The sequence below is a fragment of the Rhinoraja longicauda genome, chromosome 25, assembly GCF_053455715.1.
Source record: "Rhinoraja longicauda isolate Sanriku21f chromosome 25, sRhiLon1.1, whole genome shotgun sequence".
Classification (NCBI taxonomy): domain Eukaryota; kingdom Metazoa; phylum Chordata; class Chondrichthyes; order Rajiformes; family Arhynchobatidae; genus Rhinoraja; species Rhinoraja longicauda.
In genome coordinates, this window is record NC_135977.1 from 9,576,312 (window position 1) to 9,597,403 (window position 21,092).

Genomic DNA, 21,092 nt, shown 5'->3' on the forward strand with positions numbered 1-21,092 from the left:
AGAAAGCTGGAAGAGAGTAGCGGCAGGACAAAGCCTGGCAAGGTAATAAGTTGAGGGGGGGAGGGGGTTGATGGGCAGATGGTGAACAAAGGACAGAAATAAAAAGATAGAGGGAGAGACAAAAGGATTGAAGAGCTGTGATTTGTGAAGCAGGAGGAAGGGATCTAGGTGGAAGGGGAGGTGGAAAGCAGAAATAGGTGGAGCATAGGGGAGGGGGTGGGGGAAAAAAAGAGGGGTGGGAAAAGAGAGGGGAAGGGGTTGTTGGAGAATTCAATGTTCATACCGTTAGTCAGTAAGCTATCTAGGGAAAGTGGGGGGGGGGGGGGGGGGGGGGGGGGAAGGAAGGAAAAAGGGGTTGTTCTCTGGAGATGTTGCTTGACCAACTGAGTTACTCCAGCACCTTGAGCCTTTTTATTAAATAACTAGACCATGTGGACCCGTTGGGCCCAAACCTCTCCTGCATTGGTGCAGCACCCTCTCCTCCCCCCCTCCCCTTCCCATCCCCCTCCTTCCTCACTCCCCCTCCCCTTCCTCTCTCCTCCCCACTCCATCCCCCTCATCATCCCTCCTCCCTCCCTCCACCCCCCTCCCTCCGTCCCTAGGAGATAGATTTAAACTTTAAAATGTGAATAACGAAAAAATATAACACCGATTTCAATGAAACTTCTTTCATAAGCACCAAAGGGACGATGGTGAGTAAGGTGGGCCTAAAATTGTTGCACTATTGTGTACCGTTTTGGTTGTATTTCAGGAACAAACAAACAAACAAATGAGAGTTTTAGTATATAGATGTTTCTTGGAGGAAGTAACCAAGAGGTGGACAGGAATATTTTCCAGAATGCATTGAAAGTAGACTGTGGACCCTGGATCCTGTAACGGATGTCAGGATCTTTTGGCAGAATGTCTCAATCATGCGTGGAGACTTTGGTTGGTTGGCTAGTGGCAAAAAGGCCCTCATCAGATCCCTCATGCTCAATTAGAGTTTCTGTGCTGTTGTTGGAGTGGCTCCAATGGCGGTCAACCACCTTCTTATCCAGTGTGTATTTGCTAAGAAGATCTGATGATAGTTGTATAAGACAAATTGTTGGTGATATTTATGCCGAGGAAGTTGAAGTTCTCAATCATCTCCACTTCAGCACCATTGATGCAGACTGGGGTGTGTGCTCTACCCCACTTCCTGAAAAGGAAGTGAGGAAGAGAGAGAATGTATGAAAAGATACCAATTCAAATCACAAAAGCCCTCAGAATGTTTTGTGAATACATAAAAGTTAAGAGGATGACAAAAGGAAATAGATTCTTAAGAAACTAAAAAGGTAAACTGATTAGAGATTGAGCCTTGGATATGTCTCTAAATTAATATTTGACCTCTCTTTTCAAAATAAAGGAATGGTATGGAATAAGTGTGTGAAATATTGTTTATGAGAACCATAAAGAAAAAGGACATATTATGAGATTTTACTTCTTTAAAAGCAAATAGCCAGGGCAAGATAAAATGTTAAGAAAAAACAAAAATAGGAAATATAAAAATTCTGATAATCAGTTCACAAACATCTTTGGTTCCAAAGGACTGGGTGTTGTTAATATGGTATCATTGTTTACAGTACCAAAAAGAGTAAGATCAAGTCTGAACATCAACGTTGTTATTAGATTATATTCTAAAGAACAGTATAAATTAATATTTAAATGCACATAAATTAATTAAGGATTATCAGCATATATTTGTTGAGGGAAGTCGAAATCTATTTTTTTTGTGTGGAGATAACAAGGTGGTCCAGAACTGTGGACACTCCAAGTGCAACCTCACTAATGACATGTGGTTGCAATATGACTTCCAAAATACTATTTAATGGCCTCAATGCAAGTGTGTCAAATGTCTTAATGAATGAATGGAGCGCCGTTTTCAGGTCGAGACCCTTCTTCACAGAACAGGGCCGGGAACAATTGACCCCAGAGAGGCTGGAGCCACGCTGCTTGGACCACTAGCAGCGGCGGGGGCTTGGACTAGCGGCGGCGCGCACGGCCGGACCACCACCAGCAGCGGCGCGCACGGCCGGACCACCAGCAGCGGCGGCGGCGCGCACGTTCCCGCTGGTTGAAGCCGCTGCCGGGGCCACACCGCCCCCGCGCGACCGGCCGCCCGTCCGTCCCCGCGCCCAGCATAAGCGGCGGGAAGCAGCGTCGCCGAGGTGGGCATCGCTCGGAGCTGCGGCCAAAGCGCGCAAAACCCGGGTAAGTGGCGCACGCTCGGCTCGGCTTGTGCGGCCATTTCGGGGACAGCACTGGACCGAACCGGCATGGCGGGGAAATTATGCCGTCGCCCGGCCTCTTCGGCCCGGTCCGGCATGGCGGGGAAGGGAGGCCGTGTCCTGGGCTCGGTGGCCCGGCATGGTCCGGTCCCGTGCGGTGCGGCGCGGCGCGGCCGCTGAGGCCCGGATGGTGCCGGCATGGCGCGGTTTTGGCTGGGCGGGAAGAAGGTGTTCACCATGCCTGATCGGCCTCATGATCTGTTTGCAGGCACCGCATTGTGAGGGGGGCAAGATGTCGGGCGGCTACCGATGGGGAGGCCCCTGCGGCGGCGAGAGCCGGATCTACGTGGGTAACCTGCCGACCGACGTGCGGATCCGCGACATCGAGGACATCTTCTACAAGTACGGCAAGATTCGGGACATCGACCTGAAGAACAAGCGCGGCTCGGCGCCCTTCGCCTTTGTCGAGTTCGAGGATCCGAGGTAAATGGCGGAGCCGCGGCCCGGGACATGGCGCAGTCTCTAGTGATCCAGGGCCAGTGATCCCCCATCTTACTGACCGTGAACCGGGACATCTAATCCCCCCACCCACACCCCATCGGGTCGGTGCCCCCCGCTTACAGTGAACCGGGGCCGTGTGGTCCTCCCCCACCCCCCCTCCTCGTGTCCCTGGATCTCCAACCCCCACCGGGGCCGTGTGCTCCCGGGACCTCTGATTCCCCCATCCCCACAGAGGTTGCTCTATCCCCCGGGGCCCAGGACCTCCAACCCACCCTCAACGGGGACGTGTACGTGTATCATAGAAATTAGGTACAGGAATAGGCCATTCGGCCCTTCGAGCCAACACCGCTATTCAATATGATACTGGCTGATCATCCAAAATCTGTACCCCATTCCTGCTTTTTCCTCCCATATGCCTTGATACCCTGAGCCCTAAGAGCTCAATCTAACTCCCTCTTGAAAATCTGTGTCCCTGGACCTCTAATTCCCCATCCCGGGGGACCCCACGTCTCAGGAACCTGCCCCCACTCCCACTGTAAACCTGCTTGTGTCTCTTCTCTCCTACTCCCTGTGAAATGAGGCCGTATGCTCACCCCAATCCATCCAACTCACCCAATAGGGGCCATGTGCTTCCCCCCCACCTCTCCCCGTGTCCTGGGACCTAAAAATTATCCCACACGGGGCCACCGTGCCGCGGACTCCCACCTTCTCCTCCACCGTGTTCCAGGATCATGTCCCCCACCGTGAACCTGGCAGTGTGTTTCTTTCCTCCCCCTTCCTCCCCCCCCCCCCCCCCCCACAAGTGAACAGGGTCCTGCACCTTAACCCCATCACCCTCCACTATGAATGGATCAGAATTTAGTTGTTGGTGCCAATGTTCTTATTCAAGATCTAGTTGAATGCAACATGTGTCCTGCACATGTCTTTAACAATTTGTCTCGTTCACCCTCTAGTCTTTAACCATTCCACCCAAGGGAAAAGGTTCTGACTCCAGAGAAAATGAAACAAGTTTGTCCAAACTCTCTGTATAGGTAATGATCACTTATCCTGGTAGCATTCTGGTAAACCTCTTCTGCACCCTCTGCAAAGCCTCCACATCCTTCCTGTAATGGGACAAACAGAGCTGCGCACAATACGCCAAATGTAGCCTAACCAAAGTCCTATACTCAATACCCCGACCGATGAAGACAAGCATACTATACGCCTTATTTACCACTTTCAGGGAGCTATGGAAGTGGATCTCAAGATCACTAGATCAATGCCGTCACAGGACTTGCAATTAACTATTTCCTTTACCTTCACATTCGACCTCCCAAATGCAAAAGTTTACGCTTGTTCCAAAAACTCCATCTGCCATTTTTCTGCCCATTTCTGTAGTTGATCTACATCCCGTTGTACACTTTGACCGCGTTCCTCACTGCAAACGTTCTAACCAACCCCTCTATGTTTATGTGCAAGTCATTTATGGATGTATGTGTGTGTGTATATCTATCTATATACTACTAAAACTCTGATCTTGTAGCTTTGTATATATATTCCACTGATGTCGGCTGAATACGGCAATTCCGGCAAAACGGTGAACCGTAGCGACACGGTTTTTGTACCGCCTTAATCACCATGCGGTTCGCTGCTGGAAAATGATGTTTTTATTTAATTCGGTCGCATGTTTTTTAAGTTACAGAGGTTTAAAAGCGCTGCCCCCCCTCATTTATCGAAGTTTTGACAGAAGGGGGGCGCTGCGGTGCGGCTGTGCTCAGTACGCATGCGCGGAATCTCCTCACTCTGTACTCAGCACGCATGCGCGGCATCTCCTCACTCGCACCAAAACAATGGGCGCCGTTAGCGGCGCAAGCCCGCGATCACCGGCTCACCTCTCCTCTCTCCCCTTGCTTCTCTCCTCTCTCCCACACCCGGGAGAACATCTCCCCGCTATCCCCCCCCCCCCCCCCCCCCCCCCGGGCCTTTGAATGATGCGATCTCCAGCACCCCCCCCCCCCCCCCGGACCTTTCACTGTTCAGATCCCCCGCATTCCCCCCCCCGGGCCTTTAACTGATGCTAAGAGTGTGTCTGGGGGGGGGGGGTCTGAGAATGGGGAGTGGGACAACAGGGGTCGTGCGGAGGGGACTTGGTGGTGGGGGAAAGAGGGGTACTGGGAAAAGGGGAGGTCCATATCCCTCCCCTCTCCCCCATCCCTCCCTCCTCCCCTCTCTCCCCCCCCTCCCTCCCTCCACCCCATCTCTCATCACCCTCCCTCCCCCCTCCATCCTCAACACATCCCTCCCTCCACCACTCCCTCCCCCTCGATCACTCCACACCTCCCTCCCACAAACCTCCCTCTCCCTCCCTCCCCTCTTCACTCCCTCCCCCCCTCCCGGATACAATGGAAACCCTAAGAGGACGGGCCAAAGGGGAGAGTGTGGGGAGAGTAAGAGTGGGGATGGGGGAGGAGAGAATGGGGGAGTGGGGAATGGGCCCAACGGGCCCACTTTGTCTAGTATATATATATATATATATATATATGTATATATATAACAAATCACAAACAGAAGTCCCAGCACAGATCCCTGTGGAACTCCTCTGGTCACAGACCCCCAGCCAGAATAACACTCTTGCGCCACAACCCACGGTCATCTATAAGTAAGCTAGTTGATTTATTTCTGTTGCTTTTCTAAAATAATAGTCTCAAAATATTCCTAAATGCAGCAACATCTATCCATTTTTTTCTTGAATTAAGCTTTGGAACTGGAAAGAACCTGAAATTTCCTCTCGTTGCAAAGGACTGTTATTTGCATCCAAGGATGGGCAGCAAAGAAAATTGTTTACCTAAAAAGAAATTTAACATTTAACCACTTCTCCCTTACTACTTTCCTCAACAGTTGGAGAATCATTCCTGAAGTCTCGTACGTCTACAGCAGCTTTCTAAATTAGTTTGTGACCTCTTGTTATTTCCCGGTCCTCATAACATGCCCACATGTCTGATTACTCTCAGCAAGCCATTGTGCTCTGGTGATCTGGGCAAGTACCAAGTTGTAAATGGGCCAGCTCGGTCGTGCCCAGATCTTTTTAGTGATTGTAGCACAAATCAAATTGAATTCTGATGGATCAGGACTGTTCTATACTGGATATACAGTTGACCTAACAGAGTACTTCTTGTCTTAGCTTGGTTCATTCTACAAATCTGTCCTTTGTGCTAAAATCTGAAACTGTTGGTTTAAAAAAATATGGGTTGTAAATAAATATGGTAGGTGAGGCACATTAGAAAAATTGTTTGGTCCGAGTCCCTGCCATAAGTGTCAGAACGAGGAACTGTGAATTCATGCTGGTTCTGGTTGATTACTGCGCAAACACCTCATAAGTGGTTATCATATCATATCATATATCTACAGCCGGAAACAGGCCTTTTCGGCCCTCCAAGTCCGTGCCGCCCAGTGATCCCCGTACATTAACACTATCCTACACCCACTAGGGACAATTTTTACATTTACCCAGCCAATTAACCTACATACCTGTACGTCTTTGGAGTGTGGGAGGAAACCGAAGATCTCGGAGAAAACCCACGCAGGTCACGGGGAGAACGTACAAACTCCTTACAGTGCAGCACCCGTAGTCAGGATCGAACCTGTGTCTCCGGCGCTGCATTCGCTGTAAAGCAGCAACTCTACCGCTGCGCTACCATGCAACAAAGACTGGATGTAGTTTTAACAAAAAAAACTTCAGCTACAGTGATCTGTGTGTCCTAGTATCAATATTTTTTGCAACAATCACTCTCTGCAACTTTGAAATTAGTCACATTAGCTTGTTTCCAATTGGGATTTTTATTTAATTAACTTTATAATTAAAACATGAATGAATTTTCATGCAAACTGTTGAAGAGAAAAGTGAACTGGTTTTGTGTCAAAGTGGGTCATTTCTATCTGGCATATCAAACTTAAAACCGTATAATTGGTTTTATTCTTGCAGTACCTATTATGTTATACACAATTGCAGAAACGGTAATAATGAGACTCGCCGGGTAATCCTTTTTGGGGAAGATAATATTTTAAGGACTGAGCTGTGGCCGAACTCTTCAAATGTTATGCTTCATTAATCTAAACAGTGGAATGGGCAAATGGAGCCTGCATTTGTTATAAATCTGAGAAGGTAATACTTCCTCAGAATTTTGTTTGATTATCTTTGTACATTATATGAAGTATTGCTATGGAGCATCAATTTCTTGCTCGGTTAAGATTAATGGTATCAGTTGTTCAAGACTTAAGACTTTAGAAAGAGACAGGGCGGAAATAGGCCCTTTGGCCCACCATATCCGTGCTGGCCAGCGATCACCCATACACAAGCACTATCCTAAACAGTAGGGACTATTTACAGTAGACAATCAACCTACAAGCCTGCACGTCTTTGAAATGTGGGAAGAAACCAGAGCACCCAGGAGAAAATCCAGGCGGACATAGGGAGAACGTACAGACTCCGTACAGACAGCATTCGTAGTCGGGATCGAATCTGGGTCTCTGGCACTGTAAGGCGGCAACTACTGCTACGCCACTGTGCCACCCATTTAAAGCTGGTATTGTTTGAGCCTTCTCAACCAGTTTTGTTTTCAGGCTTCATCTAACCTAAACCAGGTTAAACAGTCTTACATTTTTTCAGCAAATGAGAAACACAATATTCAAACCATTTTTTAGCTGTCCAGATTTGTGTCTGCCCCATTTTCAACCTGCAACTTTGCAATATTGTCTTCTTGAAATCCATTCAAATGCCTTTCTAAAAGTTCCAATGGAATTCAATTCTACGAAATATTGTAAACCCTCCTTATTTCCCTTGTTCTTTTGTAAGATTTCAAATCTCTGATCTCAGGTCATATAACCATATCAGGTCATGTAGTATTTCTGAACCAAAGAAGAAAAAACTTTTGGGGGGGGGGGGAGGACAGAATGCCTCCAATCTTAGTTAGTAATTAGTAAACCTGATGCACACAACTTGCTCTGAAAATCCAATGACTACCGTTGCAGTATTAGTTTGCAAAAGTTCTCCTTCAGCTATCCATGAGATGGTTAAGGAACAAAAACTGAAGCTTGGAACAGTGACTGATTTAAAACATCAGAAGTCCAAAGTTTGATCCACAATTTCATACGGTTGCAGAGCCATTGCCAGTTGATCCTGAAACACTCCACTTCCAAGTACTATTTATGTTGCAGTGTGTTCAAGTTATGTGAGGAGGAATTCATTACCTGATATTTACTAGTAAGGGGATCTCTTAAGCAATCTCTGTTGCATAATAATCAACTGTCCTCTTTGCATGGAGTAAGATCCCGGTTCAAGTTGACTCCAAGACTATTGGAAAATATTGACTCCATTATTGAAATAATGCTAAATATTTAAATAGGAGTCTCATAAACCCGCATATTCCAGGGAGCTATTTGAAGAACTAATTTTGATTTTTAAAAGATGGTGCTTTCAGTTGGGGCTCAGATTACATATATCAGTTTGAGGCCAAGTATCCTTGGGATGTGTTGGTCTAGGGAATGTGAGATGAGAAACCACCTACTTTAATCTTCTGTATCATCATGTGGTTGCATCCTTGTTTCAGGCCATCATTCAAGTCTTTATTTTCACCTTAAGTTGATTCTTTTATGTCTGGTATTTCAAATGCCATCCTTTGTCAACTTGAGATGATCTAAATCTCTGTTGATTCATATTTTTCACTAAGGACTGTTCCCTCGTCATTCTTGCCTTATTTGGCTGTTGATATGGCAATGTTATTAAAATTATCAGTCTTGTTTGCATATTCTTGTACATCTATTTTAGATGCTCAGGTAGCCAGGCCTCATTGTTCAATATATCTTTCCCAGCTGATGTTTATAGTTACATTTATTGGGAAATAATTGTTTAAGGTGGAAGCTGTCTACTTTAGGGAAAATGTTTTGTGTGCAACTGAAATTGAGGATTGAAAATACCAAGATTGTTCCTTTAATTAATAATTTTCAATGTAAAGTGCATTGCAAAACCTGTACATTTCCATTTAATTGCCAACTAATTGGGTATAGGAACCCCCCTCTCCCCCCCCCCCCCCCCCAAAAAAAAACACCCCCCTTTAGGTCTTTTAGTATGCAATTTGCCAATAAAATATTTATAGTCATGCTGTGTTGAGTTATGTGGAGCTGGGCACATGTACTTTATAGTGAACAGTGTGCTGGGCCTCTTTTACTCTCAAGTAAATGGTATGGACCAGGAGTGGGTTGCTTATTCACCTCATTTAAAATAATATTTTGATCCAAATATTCCATTTCCTGTTTTTCTCCAGAAGCATTGAATAATTTTGGAATGGGTTCCTGAGATTCCTGAAAGATCTTGGAATGGGTTCCTGAGATTCATATGCGTGTCTCAGATTTCTACTTGAGCTAAATGCAAATTGGACGGGATTAATATGACAAGAAAATTGATTTTGTGGCTCAAAGATTTATTTGGTAGAAATGCGTTTCAATTCATGGGCACAGGCACCAGTACTGGACTCCATTTGCTGAGAAGTTATGAAAGGAATTGGATGTTGAAAAATGTTAGTTATAAGAGTGACCTGGGTATTCGTGAACACAACGGTAATATGCCAGTACATCAAGCAGTTACAAGGCAGGTGGTATGTTGGCCTTTGTTACGAGGAGATTTGAGGATTAAAGTAAAGATGTGTTGGTGGAATTCCGTGGACTTGATAAAACTAAGATATTGCTTGCAGTTTGGTATCTCTCTGAGAGAGGATATACTTAAAATAGAGGATATGCCATGATTGAAGGGCAAAGCAGATGCAAGAGGCCGAATGCCTCCTATTTATATTCTGTGCCCCTGTAGAATAATTTCCTACAAAGCAAAATGCATATTTAAAATAGGAATTTACAGTGTCCTCCATAATGTTTGGGATAAGGACTCATCATTTATTTATTTGCCTCTGTACTCCACAATTTGAGATTTTTTAATAGAAAAAAAATCACATGTGGTTAAAGTGCACATTGTCAGATTTTAATAAATACCATTTTTATACATTTTGGTTTTGCCATGTAGAAATTACAACAGTGTTTATACATAGTCCACCCATTTCAGGGCACCATAATGTTTGGGATAAGGCAATGTCATGTTAAGGGAAAGTAGTCAGGTTTAGTATTTTGTTGCATATCCTTTGCATGCAATGACTGCTTGAAGTACGTGGTTCATGGACATCAGTTGCTGGGTGTCTTCTCTGGTGATGTTCTGCCAGGCCTGTATTGCAGCCATCTTTAGCTTATGCTTGTTTTGGGGGCTAGTCCCCTTCAGTTTTCTCTTCAGCATATAAAAGGCATGTTCAATTGGGTTCAGATTGGGTAATTGACTTGGCCACTCAAGAATTGACCATTTTGTAGCTTTGAAAAACTTCTTTGTTGCTTTAGCAGTATGTTTGGGATCATTGTTTTGCTGTAGAATGAACTGCTGGCCAATTTGTTTTGATGCATTTGTTTGAACTCGAGCAGATAGGATGTGTCTATACACTTCAGAATTCATTATGCTACTACCATCAGCAGTTGTATCATCAATGAAGGTAAGTGAGCCAATACCTTCAGTAGCCATACATAATAATAATAATAATAATATTCATTTATTGTCATTGCAACGAGTACAACGAAATTAAAAAATAGCCAATCCTGACGGTGCGTACAAACATATATGCAATAAATGCAAAAACAAATAAATACATAAATACAATTAAATACAATTATATTAAGTACAAGATTTTTTAACGGTGTTGCCTAGTGCAAAGGTAGTGTTCAGTTCTCGTATGGCCCTGGGGTAAAAACTGTTTTTAAGTCTGTTTGTTCGGGATTTGATCGACCTGAAACGTCGACCAGAGGGCAGATGAACAAACAGACGGTGGCCGGGGTGGGATGGATCTTTTATTATTTTGCCTGCTCTACTGAGGCAGCGTAGGCTGAACAGGTGCTCCAGGGAGGGCAGTGAGCAGCCGATGATCTTCTGGGCCGTCGTGATGACCCTCTGAAGGGCCTTCCTGTCCTTTTCTGAGCAGCTGGCATACCATGTGGTTATACAGTATGCCAGCACACTCTCGATGGAGCAGCGATAGAAGGACAACATGAGCTTCTCCTGCAGGTTGGTTTTCCTGAGGATCCTCAGGAAGTGGAGTCTCTGCTGTGCCTTCTTTACTGTGGTGATGGTGTTGGTAGACCAGGTAAGATCCTCTGCGATGTGCGTACCCAGGAACCTGAAAGCTGGTACCCTTTCCACACAGACCCCATTGATGTAGAGTGGGTCGTAATCTCCACTGGTTTTTCTAAAGTCAATTATAAGTTCCTTTGTTTTGGAGGAGTTCAGGACCAGATTGTTCACTGAACACCATGCTGCCAGCCTTTGGATTTCATCCCTATAGGCTGTCTCATCTCCTTCTGAGATGAGTCCAACCACAGTCGTGTCATCCGCGAACTTGATGATGGTGTTGGTGGGATGGTGGGGGGCGCAGTCGTGAGTGTAGAGGGAGTAAAGGATGGGGCTCAACACACAGCCCTGTGGTGAGCCGGTGCTCAGTGTAATGGTGGAGGAGAGGTGAGGGCCTATTTTGACGGTCTGGGGACGGTTGGTCAGGAAGTCCTTGATCCATTGGCAGATGGTTTGGGAAAATCCAAGGTCGGAAAGTTTGGTGACCAGGCCATAACATCCCCACCACCGTGTTTCACAGATGAGGTGGTGTGCTTTGGATCTTGGGCAGTTCCTTCTCTCCTCTGTACTTTGCTCTTGCTATCACTCTGATATGAGTTAATATTCATCTCATCTGTCCACAAGACCTTTTTCCAGAACTGTGGTTGCTCTTTTAAGTACTTCTTGGCAAACTGTAACCTGGCCATCCTATTTTTGCGGCTAACCGGTGGTTTGCATCTTGCAGTGTAGTCTCTGTATTTCTGTTCATGAAATCTTCTGCGGACAATGGTCATTGACAAATCCACACCTGAAGAGTGTTTCTGATCTGTCGGACAGGTGTTTGGGGATTTTTCTTTATTATAGAGAATTTGTCTATCATCAGCTGTGGAGGTCTTCCTTGGCCTGTCAGTCCCTTTGCGATTAGTAAGCTCACCAGTGCTCTCTTTCTTAATGATGTTCCAAACAATTGATTTTGGTAAGCCTGTTTGGCTGATGTCTCTAACAATTTTATTCTTGTTTCTCAGTCTCATAATGGCTTATTTGACTTTCATTGGCACAACTTTGGTCCTCATGTTGATAAACAACAATACAAATTTCCAAAGGTGATGGAAAGACTGGAGGAAAGACAAGGTGCTGAGAGCTCTCTTCTACTTGCATTAAGGAGGCAATTAAACACACCTGAGCCATTACAAACGCCTGTGAAGCCATGTGTCCCAAACATGGTGCCCTGAAATGGGGGGACAATGTATAAACACAACTGTAATTTCTACATGGTAAAACCAAAATGTATAAAAATGGCCTTTAATACTTTACTTTTACTTTACTCTTATTACAGACTCAAGGTCCGGATAAAAGACAAGACATTACATAGAATACATTACAAACAAAAGCACAATAAATTACATACAAAAGCACAATGCATGGTTTAAAATCAAGAATTAAAAAAATCAGTGTCTCCACAGCTGGGATTGGTAGCGTATCTGCCGAACGCTAATTCTGAAGATACTTATTAATCTGACAGTGCACTTTAACCACATGTGATTTTTTTTCTATTACAAATCTCAAATTGTGGAGTACAGAGGCAAATAAATAAATGATGGGTCTTTGTCCCAAACATTATGGAGGGCACTGTAACGACAAACCTTTATTGACTAAATGAAATTAAATAGCAGTGGAACTGGTTTGTTGACTGGACTGACTTGATCTTGCATATCTGGAGTTGTGCAAGTACCTAGCCATTTGACTCTAGAAAAATATTTTATTGAACTAAATGAATGATGTAATCTTTTTGGCACTAGTCAAACCAGACTTGCAAGTTCTACAAATTTGCAAAAGCCCACCTAACCCAACATACATCCCTGCAACATTTTTCTACTTGTGTGTTGAATTTAGCAATCAGCTCTTTTGGGGAGTCGCGGGCAAATGGAAAAGTGGAACTGAGGCCAAGATTAGATTGGTCATATGGGGGAATAGGAGATGAGGGATATGGGGAGAACTACAACTAAAAATGCCCTATTATATACTTGTATTTGATACTCCGGTAGAATTTTAAAGTAAGCTCCACTTTTTAAAGACTTTATCTGTGACATTATCATTATTATTATTTGAAGCTCCATCAAGCAAGATTTGCTGTTTCTTATAGCAAAATTATACATAGTGCCTGAATGCTTTGTGGGGGTATCTTCAGAATTAGCGTTCGACAAAGTTTGAATTCTTTTGTTTAAAAAATATTTGCAAACACAGCCACATTAAAAAAATATATAGGAATAATTGCAGACTTGGTACGGCTCAATTATTTATTTGAGTGATTCTTCATTTTCTTTCATGTAATTGTGAACTCCTTTTTGGTTTTAGCACTTTTTAACCTTTTAGCTTTCTGTCCTTTGTCACGACACATCCAGCGAATCCCACGAACAAGTGATTATAGGTTTACAAAAATAATCACTTGTTAACATTGGAAGAAAAATGAATGAAAATGTAAATGCCTGTTTATTGCAGAGAGGCTTTTAGAGGCAAAAAAGTTTAAAACAGATTTTATAGAAAGCGTTCTGGGACTGTAATTGGTTAAAATGTAAAACATATAAGACTTAGAAAAATTGTTCAGAATTTCCAACTGGAAATGCTCAGCAGCTATTGGCCACCACATGGAGATCCCAGTCATGGCTATGGCTAGACAGTGACGCCCCTTCATGGACGTTTACTTGGTGACATCTTCCTTTCATGAGTTAGCACATAAATCATGACTGTTTGAGTGAGGTACTGGAGGTGTATGTTACATTGGATTGATTGCATAGAAAATGAGTCAATATTCTGAAGAGCAGAAAACTGCATTGAGGACGTTTGCAATTCACTGGCTGTTAAATATCATGTGAAATATAAATGATGCTATTCTTTGATTGTGAAGCTGATGAGTCATGGAGTGGAGAACGTAACAAGTTAGGCTGTGTGCTCTATAAAACCTAACGGTGTTTTTACTGAAATGCTGCTGAGTGAGTTGTTAGTTTGAACTGACAATCCAAACCCAAGTAAAATAAGAGAAGCTTTGAATTCGCCAGTAAATGAAAAGAGACAAAGACAATTCAGAATTTAAAATTAACCTACCTTTTCTTCAGATGCTGAGTAATCTGTGCACTTTGGGCGTTTTTAATTTGATATTTTAAGAATTTGCGTACTGCTTTAAAAATACATTAATTCAGTTGGTAAGATAGAGCTACATTACATAGTCACCTGGTTCAGGTTCATTTTGGTTCAATTATTCAGGTTGTGCTGAGGACAATGGTGATTTTGAACCGTGATTGTACTGTGCCAAATGACTTGGCCTCCCAGTCGTATTGGGAACCATTGGTAAGAATTCTCTGGTTAAGAAGAACTCAAAAAATTATCAGAAGTCCCTCCAATTATATAAGTTGTGATTCCCAGCAGCAGTACTGTACTCCGATTTATCACTTGCTTGCACTGTATGAACTCTTGATTGACCATTCAGCAACCTGTCTTTGTCTTTGGTAGCACTACATTGCCCTTTTCTTAAAATAGTTTAAAATAAGAGTTTGAAAGTCACATTTCTGTTGTTAAATAACTGAAAATTAGTTATGGGGCTTTGCCAATGTGTATGTTGTGCACTTGATGTTTCCATATTGCGTTAACTGAACAACTATATCATTGGTGAACAAAATAAGTAATTGCATTACTGCAGGAAACTCATCCATGTGCTGTGCTTCTGCTTACTAGAATGGTTGCCCTGAATCCTCAAACCACCGAAGGACATCTTCCAATCCCATAAAAAAAGTTTTAAATTGATAAATGCACATGTTCTCTCTTGATTGAGCTACAACCATGGTTTAGTGTTCATTTGCCTGTGTACTTTTTGCAGCCTGTGAAACTGTGCAGCCAACAGGACCATCCTTAAACATCCCAGCTGGGCATCCTATGAAGCATCTGAAATAAATAGAGCAATTATAGAGCTCCTGTTGATGTCACCAATGACTGGATCTTCTGTTACATTACACATAAGGAAGAAATTTCCAAATAGGAAAACTGTGGCTTAACTTCTTCCTCCCCCCTTGCATTGGCAGAGATGCACAAGACGCAGTCTATGGAAGAAATGGGTATGATTATGGAGTCTATCGCTTACGTGTGGAGTTCCAGAGAGGCAGAGGAATTGGCGGAGTCGGCGGTGGATCTAGAGGAAGACCAGGACCACCAGCCCGCAGATCAGATTTCAGGGTCATTGTCTCCGGTGCGTTTTTGTTTTCCGTTTCATGTTTGACAGCCAATGTTTTGTTCTAAAGACCTGCATAGAGTTGGAAAACCATTTAGTGTAGAGTGTCCTGGTAAAGCTTGGGTATTCGTATGATGACCGACAACCTTGGCAAAGCAACCTAGGAGCCCAGGCAACCTACTTTCTTTTCACTGTGGTATGTTCATATGGTTTAAATTTGGTGACCTGGGAGGCTTGGAATGGGCTATTTGTTGATTAAACCATCCTTGAAACTATCTGCATCTGTTAATCCCTGCAAATTAACCGGAATACCCATGTAGGCTTTGGACTCCAAGGATTCGTATGTGCACCATGAAATAAGATTTGGACACTGCTGGTATCAAGCAACTTCATATGTAAAAGGATGAAGATCATTGGCACAAGCAGCTTCATATGGAGATTTACATGTCCTTATTCTGCGACCGAAGTACAAATGCGCTGCGTAGCAAGTGCTGTGTTTCTGCCTTCCCTTGGAATCCTCAAAGTGCGCCACCACAGTAGTTTTAGTTTAAAATCATGCACTTGGCCTAAAATGTCTGAATTAAAAATATTTTAATGGAAAATATCCTTTTTAAATCTTCCATTATTCTTTGCCAGCTCTCTCTACCACCTAGCAGGCTTTGATTACTTGCAAAACCGTGATACCACAGGAGTCCTCTAGTGTCTCACCAGAACAGCCATTCATTTTGAGATGAGCTCGGCCAGCCACTGTTTGAAGGCCATGGTGACTAAGTATGATCCCATCCTTGTCCAATATCCACATCCAGTATTTTACTGTGAGAATCACTTGACTGGAAATCCTGATAATTTCCCCCCTCTAGGATACTTACAATTCTCAATTGTAAAAACACATGAAAAAAAAGCCAGTTAATATTTCAAAACTATTCACCTCAAGGCGGGACTAATTACTTGGAGAAAATCAAAAATCATGGATAATAATGGATCAAAGAGAAAAAGCCAAACAATCCTTTTCAACTTCATGCTGACTGACCCCCTTTTGGGTTGTTATATCTCCCCCTTATTTCCAGAATTTATTTTAATTCTGTTAATTGATATTCCTGGACCGATGCTTCAGACTTCACGGAGAGAACAAGGACATGAGGCCCATTCGTTTCCATCACATGGAAGAGAATGTTGAAATAAAGCACATTCTTTCTGGATTGATATTTCGATGATGCTGAACACAGAATTTTCTTCTCCATATTGATTTAATATTTTACTGACCTGTAACCAATACGTCCAATACGATGTGTACTTGGGATTCTTTCTCTTGTGGAATGAGCTGAAAGCTTTAAAAAGATACGATCATGGAACTGGATCACAAGTTCTGGGTGGGAAACAGAGCAGCTGAAATCAGATCTGGCATCTTCATTACCCTGGAACACAATGCAAAATTCAGGTACTTGGACAGCTATTAATAATAATACTACATGCAACAGGTCTCAGAACTTGCCCTACATATTTCAAATATACTTTTTGTGGGTGAAGATATGGATATTTCATCAAACCCCGTCCTTAACTAGCTTTTAATGTGGTTAGATTTGTTGTTTGAGCATTCACTACCAACCTGACTTGTGCGAATTACAGCAAATTAATGTTGATTTATGACGTAGTTGGATGCCAGAAGAATTTATGAATAACTAAATATACTCTTGTATTTTTTCTGTAAAAATCATGTTCTGGAAGTGATTTATTTGTGTATTCGCTTATTTCTCTTTTGTTATTTCTCCATTTTTGCAGTGTTCTGAGGTAAACATCATTGATGCTTGCACATTCTTTGCACATCCCAATCCGTTTCTTACGGTTAACGCGTATTTTATTCCTGTGTAGGGCTACCTCCCTCTGGCAGCTGGCAGGATTTGAAGGATCACATGCGAGAAGCTGGTGATGTTTGCTATGCAGATGTTTTGGGGGAAGGTGCCGGAGTGGTGGAATTCCTCCGCAAAGAGGACATGGATTATGCAGTAAGGAAGCTCGACGATACGAAATTTCGCTCTCATGAGGTTAGTTTTTATCGAAGTTCAAGTGTGCTTTAGAAATGTTTACCATGTTAACTTGTTATAGCGATGCTGCTTCCTGTCAACTCTGCTGATAAGTATAGCAACCAGTATGAATCTTGGGTCGAATAGACCCTAATGAATCAGATTTGATCCATAATCTTCATTGATTTACCCATGTTTCGCTCTTTGGATTATGGAAATTTGCCCTTATAGAATTCACAAAATCAGCACCCAATGTTGAGGGGATGGGGGGTGGAATAGAATAAAATTTACTCACGGAATTTATGTGGAACAAATGTAAATTAACAAAAATTATTTGTTTTCAACTTGCATTTCTTGACGCATGTACAGATGGCATAGCTTTGTATTATTGGAAATTGCAATGTGGACTGTTTCCCTAGAACACATTCCCCTATAATGCAGGGTCACCTGCACTTCTGTCTATATTAGAGATAAAATTGTGTTCATCGCTTCTGATTTGGCAATGGATAGGCGAGCCAGCTGGGACTGGTCTTATTGTTGGCTTTTAGAACCCAAATATGGATGAATGCTCAGATTACAATAGGTAACTTATTTTGCTTGCAAAACACCTGTCTCAGTCTTATTTGACCAGTATTTGTTTAGAATGAAGCACTGGTTATACTAGCTATGGACCACTGTATATACTAGCTTTGGACCTCGAGGATCAGCAATGGGAACATTATCGGTGTAGTCTGAAAAAGTAGAGACATTCAACATTGATTCTCTTAAAATATTGTTTAGTGAGTTTGCATGAGAAACCTAGTATTGTAAGCATTTGAGACTGGGTATACAGCATCTAGATGTGCCATATAATATCAATTTAATGAGAGAACAGCAACAGTGGTGAAAGCTAAAAGTGATGGCTTCCATCTGAGTGATATTAAACCAGAGAATCCTGTTCTCATCCATGACTAGATATCAGGCAAGCAAATTGACAATGCAAACATAATAATGCAGTTATGTAGCACTGGATATTAAAGGGAAATTAGTCTCTTGTCTGAGGACGATGCTGTAGAAGAGCAGGAGATACTGTGGAAATTTTGGGAGATCTCAAGAATAGTGATGCAGATGAAATGTTTTGGTGTTTAGCCAGGAAAGGAACAAAACTTGGAACAGTACAGCATGGAAATAGATCTTTGGCTTTTAATGTCAAGTTAAACCAATTTCCTCTACCTGCACATAATCCATATGCCTTTGTTCTATCTAAACTGGCAAAGGGTTCCATAAAGCTGGATATTAAAGAGAGACTGAAGGTGCTAATAGGGTGGCTGTAAATGAAATTTTGATTGGGTTGGGTTGTTGATATGTCTATTAATGAAATATTTTCATGGGGATGGGGAAGAACCAATGGATGTTCAATCAAAATCTGTTTGTGACAAAACCATTTGATTTTGGAGAAGCAGAGATCCATGAAGTTTTAAGACTTGATGTTTGAGATGAGACTGGAGACATCAGAGACACGGGACACAAGAGGCTTAGGACACAGTGGGTCAATGAATTTTTTTTTTAAAGCTCGGCTTATCCCAATCTTCCAGGGTGTTGCTAGAGAAAAGCAAGCATGTTGGGTTATCCAAAGCAGATCTGGTGATTGCGGGGTTTTTTTAAATGCTAGACCATACACATTTTCTTGCTTACTCCACCATTCAAGGATCATGCATCATATTCCTGCACTAACCCCAATATACAGAAATCTATTGCTCTTTGTATTCAATATTCTACTACCCTTGGTAGAGAATTTTGATAATTTGCTGCCCTCCGGATGAAGAAATTTATTTCTATCTCCGTTGTGAATGCCATCCCCTCCTATCACTCTTCCATGTACCTTGCTAAGCCTGTAAGAATTTTGTGTGGTTTCAATGAGATGATTTCTTATTCTTCTAAACCCTAGAAAGTATAAGCCCAGTCTGTTTAAACTCTGTCAGGGTAATGGGCCAGTCCAGGAGTCAATGTGGTGAACGATTGCAGCATTCCTTCTATCAAAAGTATGCCTTTCCTCAAATATGGAGACAAAACCTGTACATAATATTCCAAATGAGATCTCACCAGGGCCCTGTACTTTTTGACCAAGAAGGCTCTAGAAATCCTTTTCCATGAAGGTATTATTTGCCTTGTCGTAGCTGAATGGTAACTTTCAGTGATTTATGGATAAGGTCACTCGTGCCTATGGCCATCAATGACTTGCAATCATATTTTAAAAAGAATACTGACTTTTTTCTACCAAAGCGTTTAAAAACATTTTTTTTTCACAGCCTATTAACCTATTGTAGCCACCCAACTTTGTATCAGCAACAAACCTGGACATATCACACTTGAGATCCCCATATCCAAATAATTATTAAAGATTATGGGCATCCACAGTACAGATCTTGGTTTTGCCCCATTAGCCTCATAACCAGAAAATCGACCAGTTATTAATGCCATTTTCTTGGTTGATCTATCTTCAATCCATCCCAATGCCACACCTTCTAATTGTTAATACTCTCTTATACAGCACCTTGCCGAAGTTCTGCTTAATGTTTAGAAACACCAAGTTGTATCCACTAATTGCAATCTAGAGCTTTCTTTCTTACAATTATTACTCAAGCCCCACTTTCCAATTTTGTTTCCCTTTTTAAAAAATAATTTGTTGGGTATTTTTTGTATGTGGACTGTGGCCGGAATCCTAAATGTTTATATGACAAAGTATTATTTCTTATCATTCAGTCAAATGCAGCAAAGACCACTGGATAAAAGGCAGAGGCGGGGGATTAAACAATCTAATTCTAACTCCGCTGTTACTCTTTTAGTAGACTGAATCAAACCTGGCACATTTTACTTGCTCGGTTACATATTGGCATTACCAGCTTCTATATTGTTTAGCTGGTAGAGATTTCCTCTCATAATTGGGAACGTATTTCTTTCAGATATTAAATGTTTGCAATAATCATATACCCATAAATAGATTAAGAACCATTCTGCCCCAATAGCATGCCTCATTTCCAAATTCACAAAATAGTGCGACAATGAGAACGCTTCCAATATCTATCTTCAGCCCATCTGGGTCATTTTTGAGATCCTTTTTACTGCTACTACAGATATGGCTTGTGGTGCAACATGTATGTAGTAGGAACTGGCTTAAAACAACCAACCTGTTTACCCCTTTTGGCTTGCAGTCAAAACATCATTCCTATAAATCTGAGTTAGACGTCCAAAAAAAGCACCAGATTTTTAAAAAATCTGCTGAATGAAGTCAGCTGGCCAGGCAGTATTTGTGGAGAGAAATTATGAAGAAGAGTCCTGACCTGAAAGGTCATCTGTCCACAGAAGCTGCCTGACTTGGAGTTCTTCCAACTTCGAGAAAACAGTCTCTAGATGTTTCCTGGAGATACGTTTGGTGATAAACTATTGTACAGTTTAGGATTAGCTACGATGCAGTAAATTTTTCCTGCCTGCCCGATGAATTGTTTATTGTTGAACCACTGGTTGTGAATATTGCTGTCAATTTTTCCCCAACAGAATCTTCTCTTGACTCTAACACACATCATTTCTTTTCCAGGGAGAAACTGCTTATATTCGAGTTCGTGCTGACAAGCCCAGAAGTTCTAGTTATGAGAGATCAAGGTCAAGGTCAAGATCAAGGTCCCTTTCCAGAGGTCGTTATTCTCCCTATCAAAGCAGAAGCTCTCCTCGATATTCACCGAAACCCCAATATAGATGAGGACTTGGTAGTCAAAAATTTCTTTTTAATCCACATTCCATCACTGGCGGTTAGGTTTTATCTTCAGTTCTATATTTCATGCGATGCTTTGAATAAACTTTTTTTCCTTTTTATTATTGACTTAATCTTTTCTGGCTTCAACTAATTTAGCACACTTCCCTTTTTTATTAAATAAATAAAGTAGCCAGGGGACTGGTGTGTT

The 21,092-nt window shown here is 42.3% G+C and overlaps 1 protein-coding gene across 1 annotated transcript; it reads left to right on the top strand.

Moving 5' to 3' along the window:
- Positions 1–2,040: 2,040 nt before the first annotated feature.
- LOC144605634 (serine/arginine-rich splicing factor 1A-like) lies at positions 2,041–21,075 on the top strand. The gene is made up of 5 exons (XM_078421075.1): positions 2,041–2,229; positions 2,515–2,729; positions 14,988–15,151; positions 17,003–17,175; positions 20,729–21,075. Exons 2-5 carry the CDS (start codon positions 2,539–2,541, stop codon positions 20,888–20,890), a joined length of 690 nt encoding a protein of 229 aa, XP_078277201.1. The 5' UTR covers positions 2,041–2,229; positions 2,515–2,538; the 3' UTR covers positions 20,891–21,075.
- Positions 21,076–21,092: the final 17 nt, after the last annotated feature.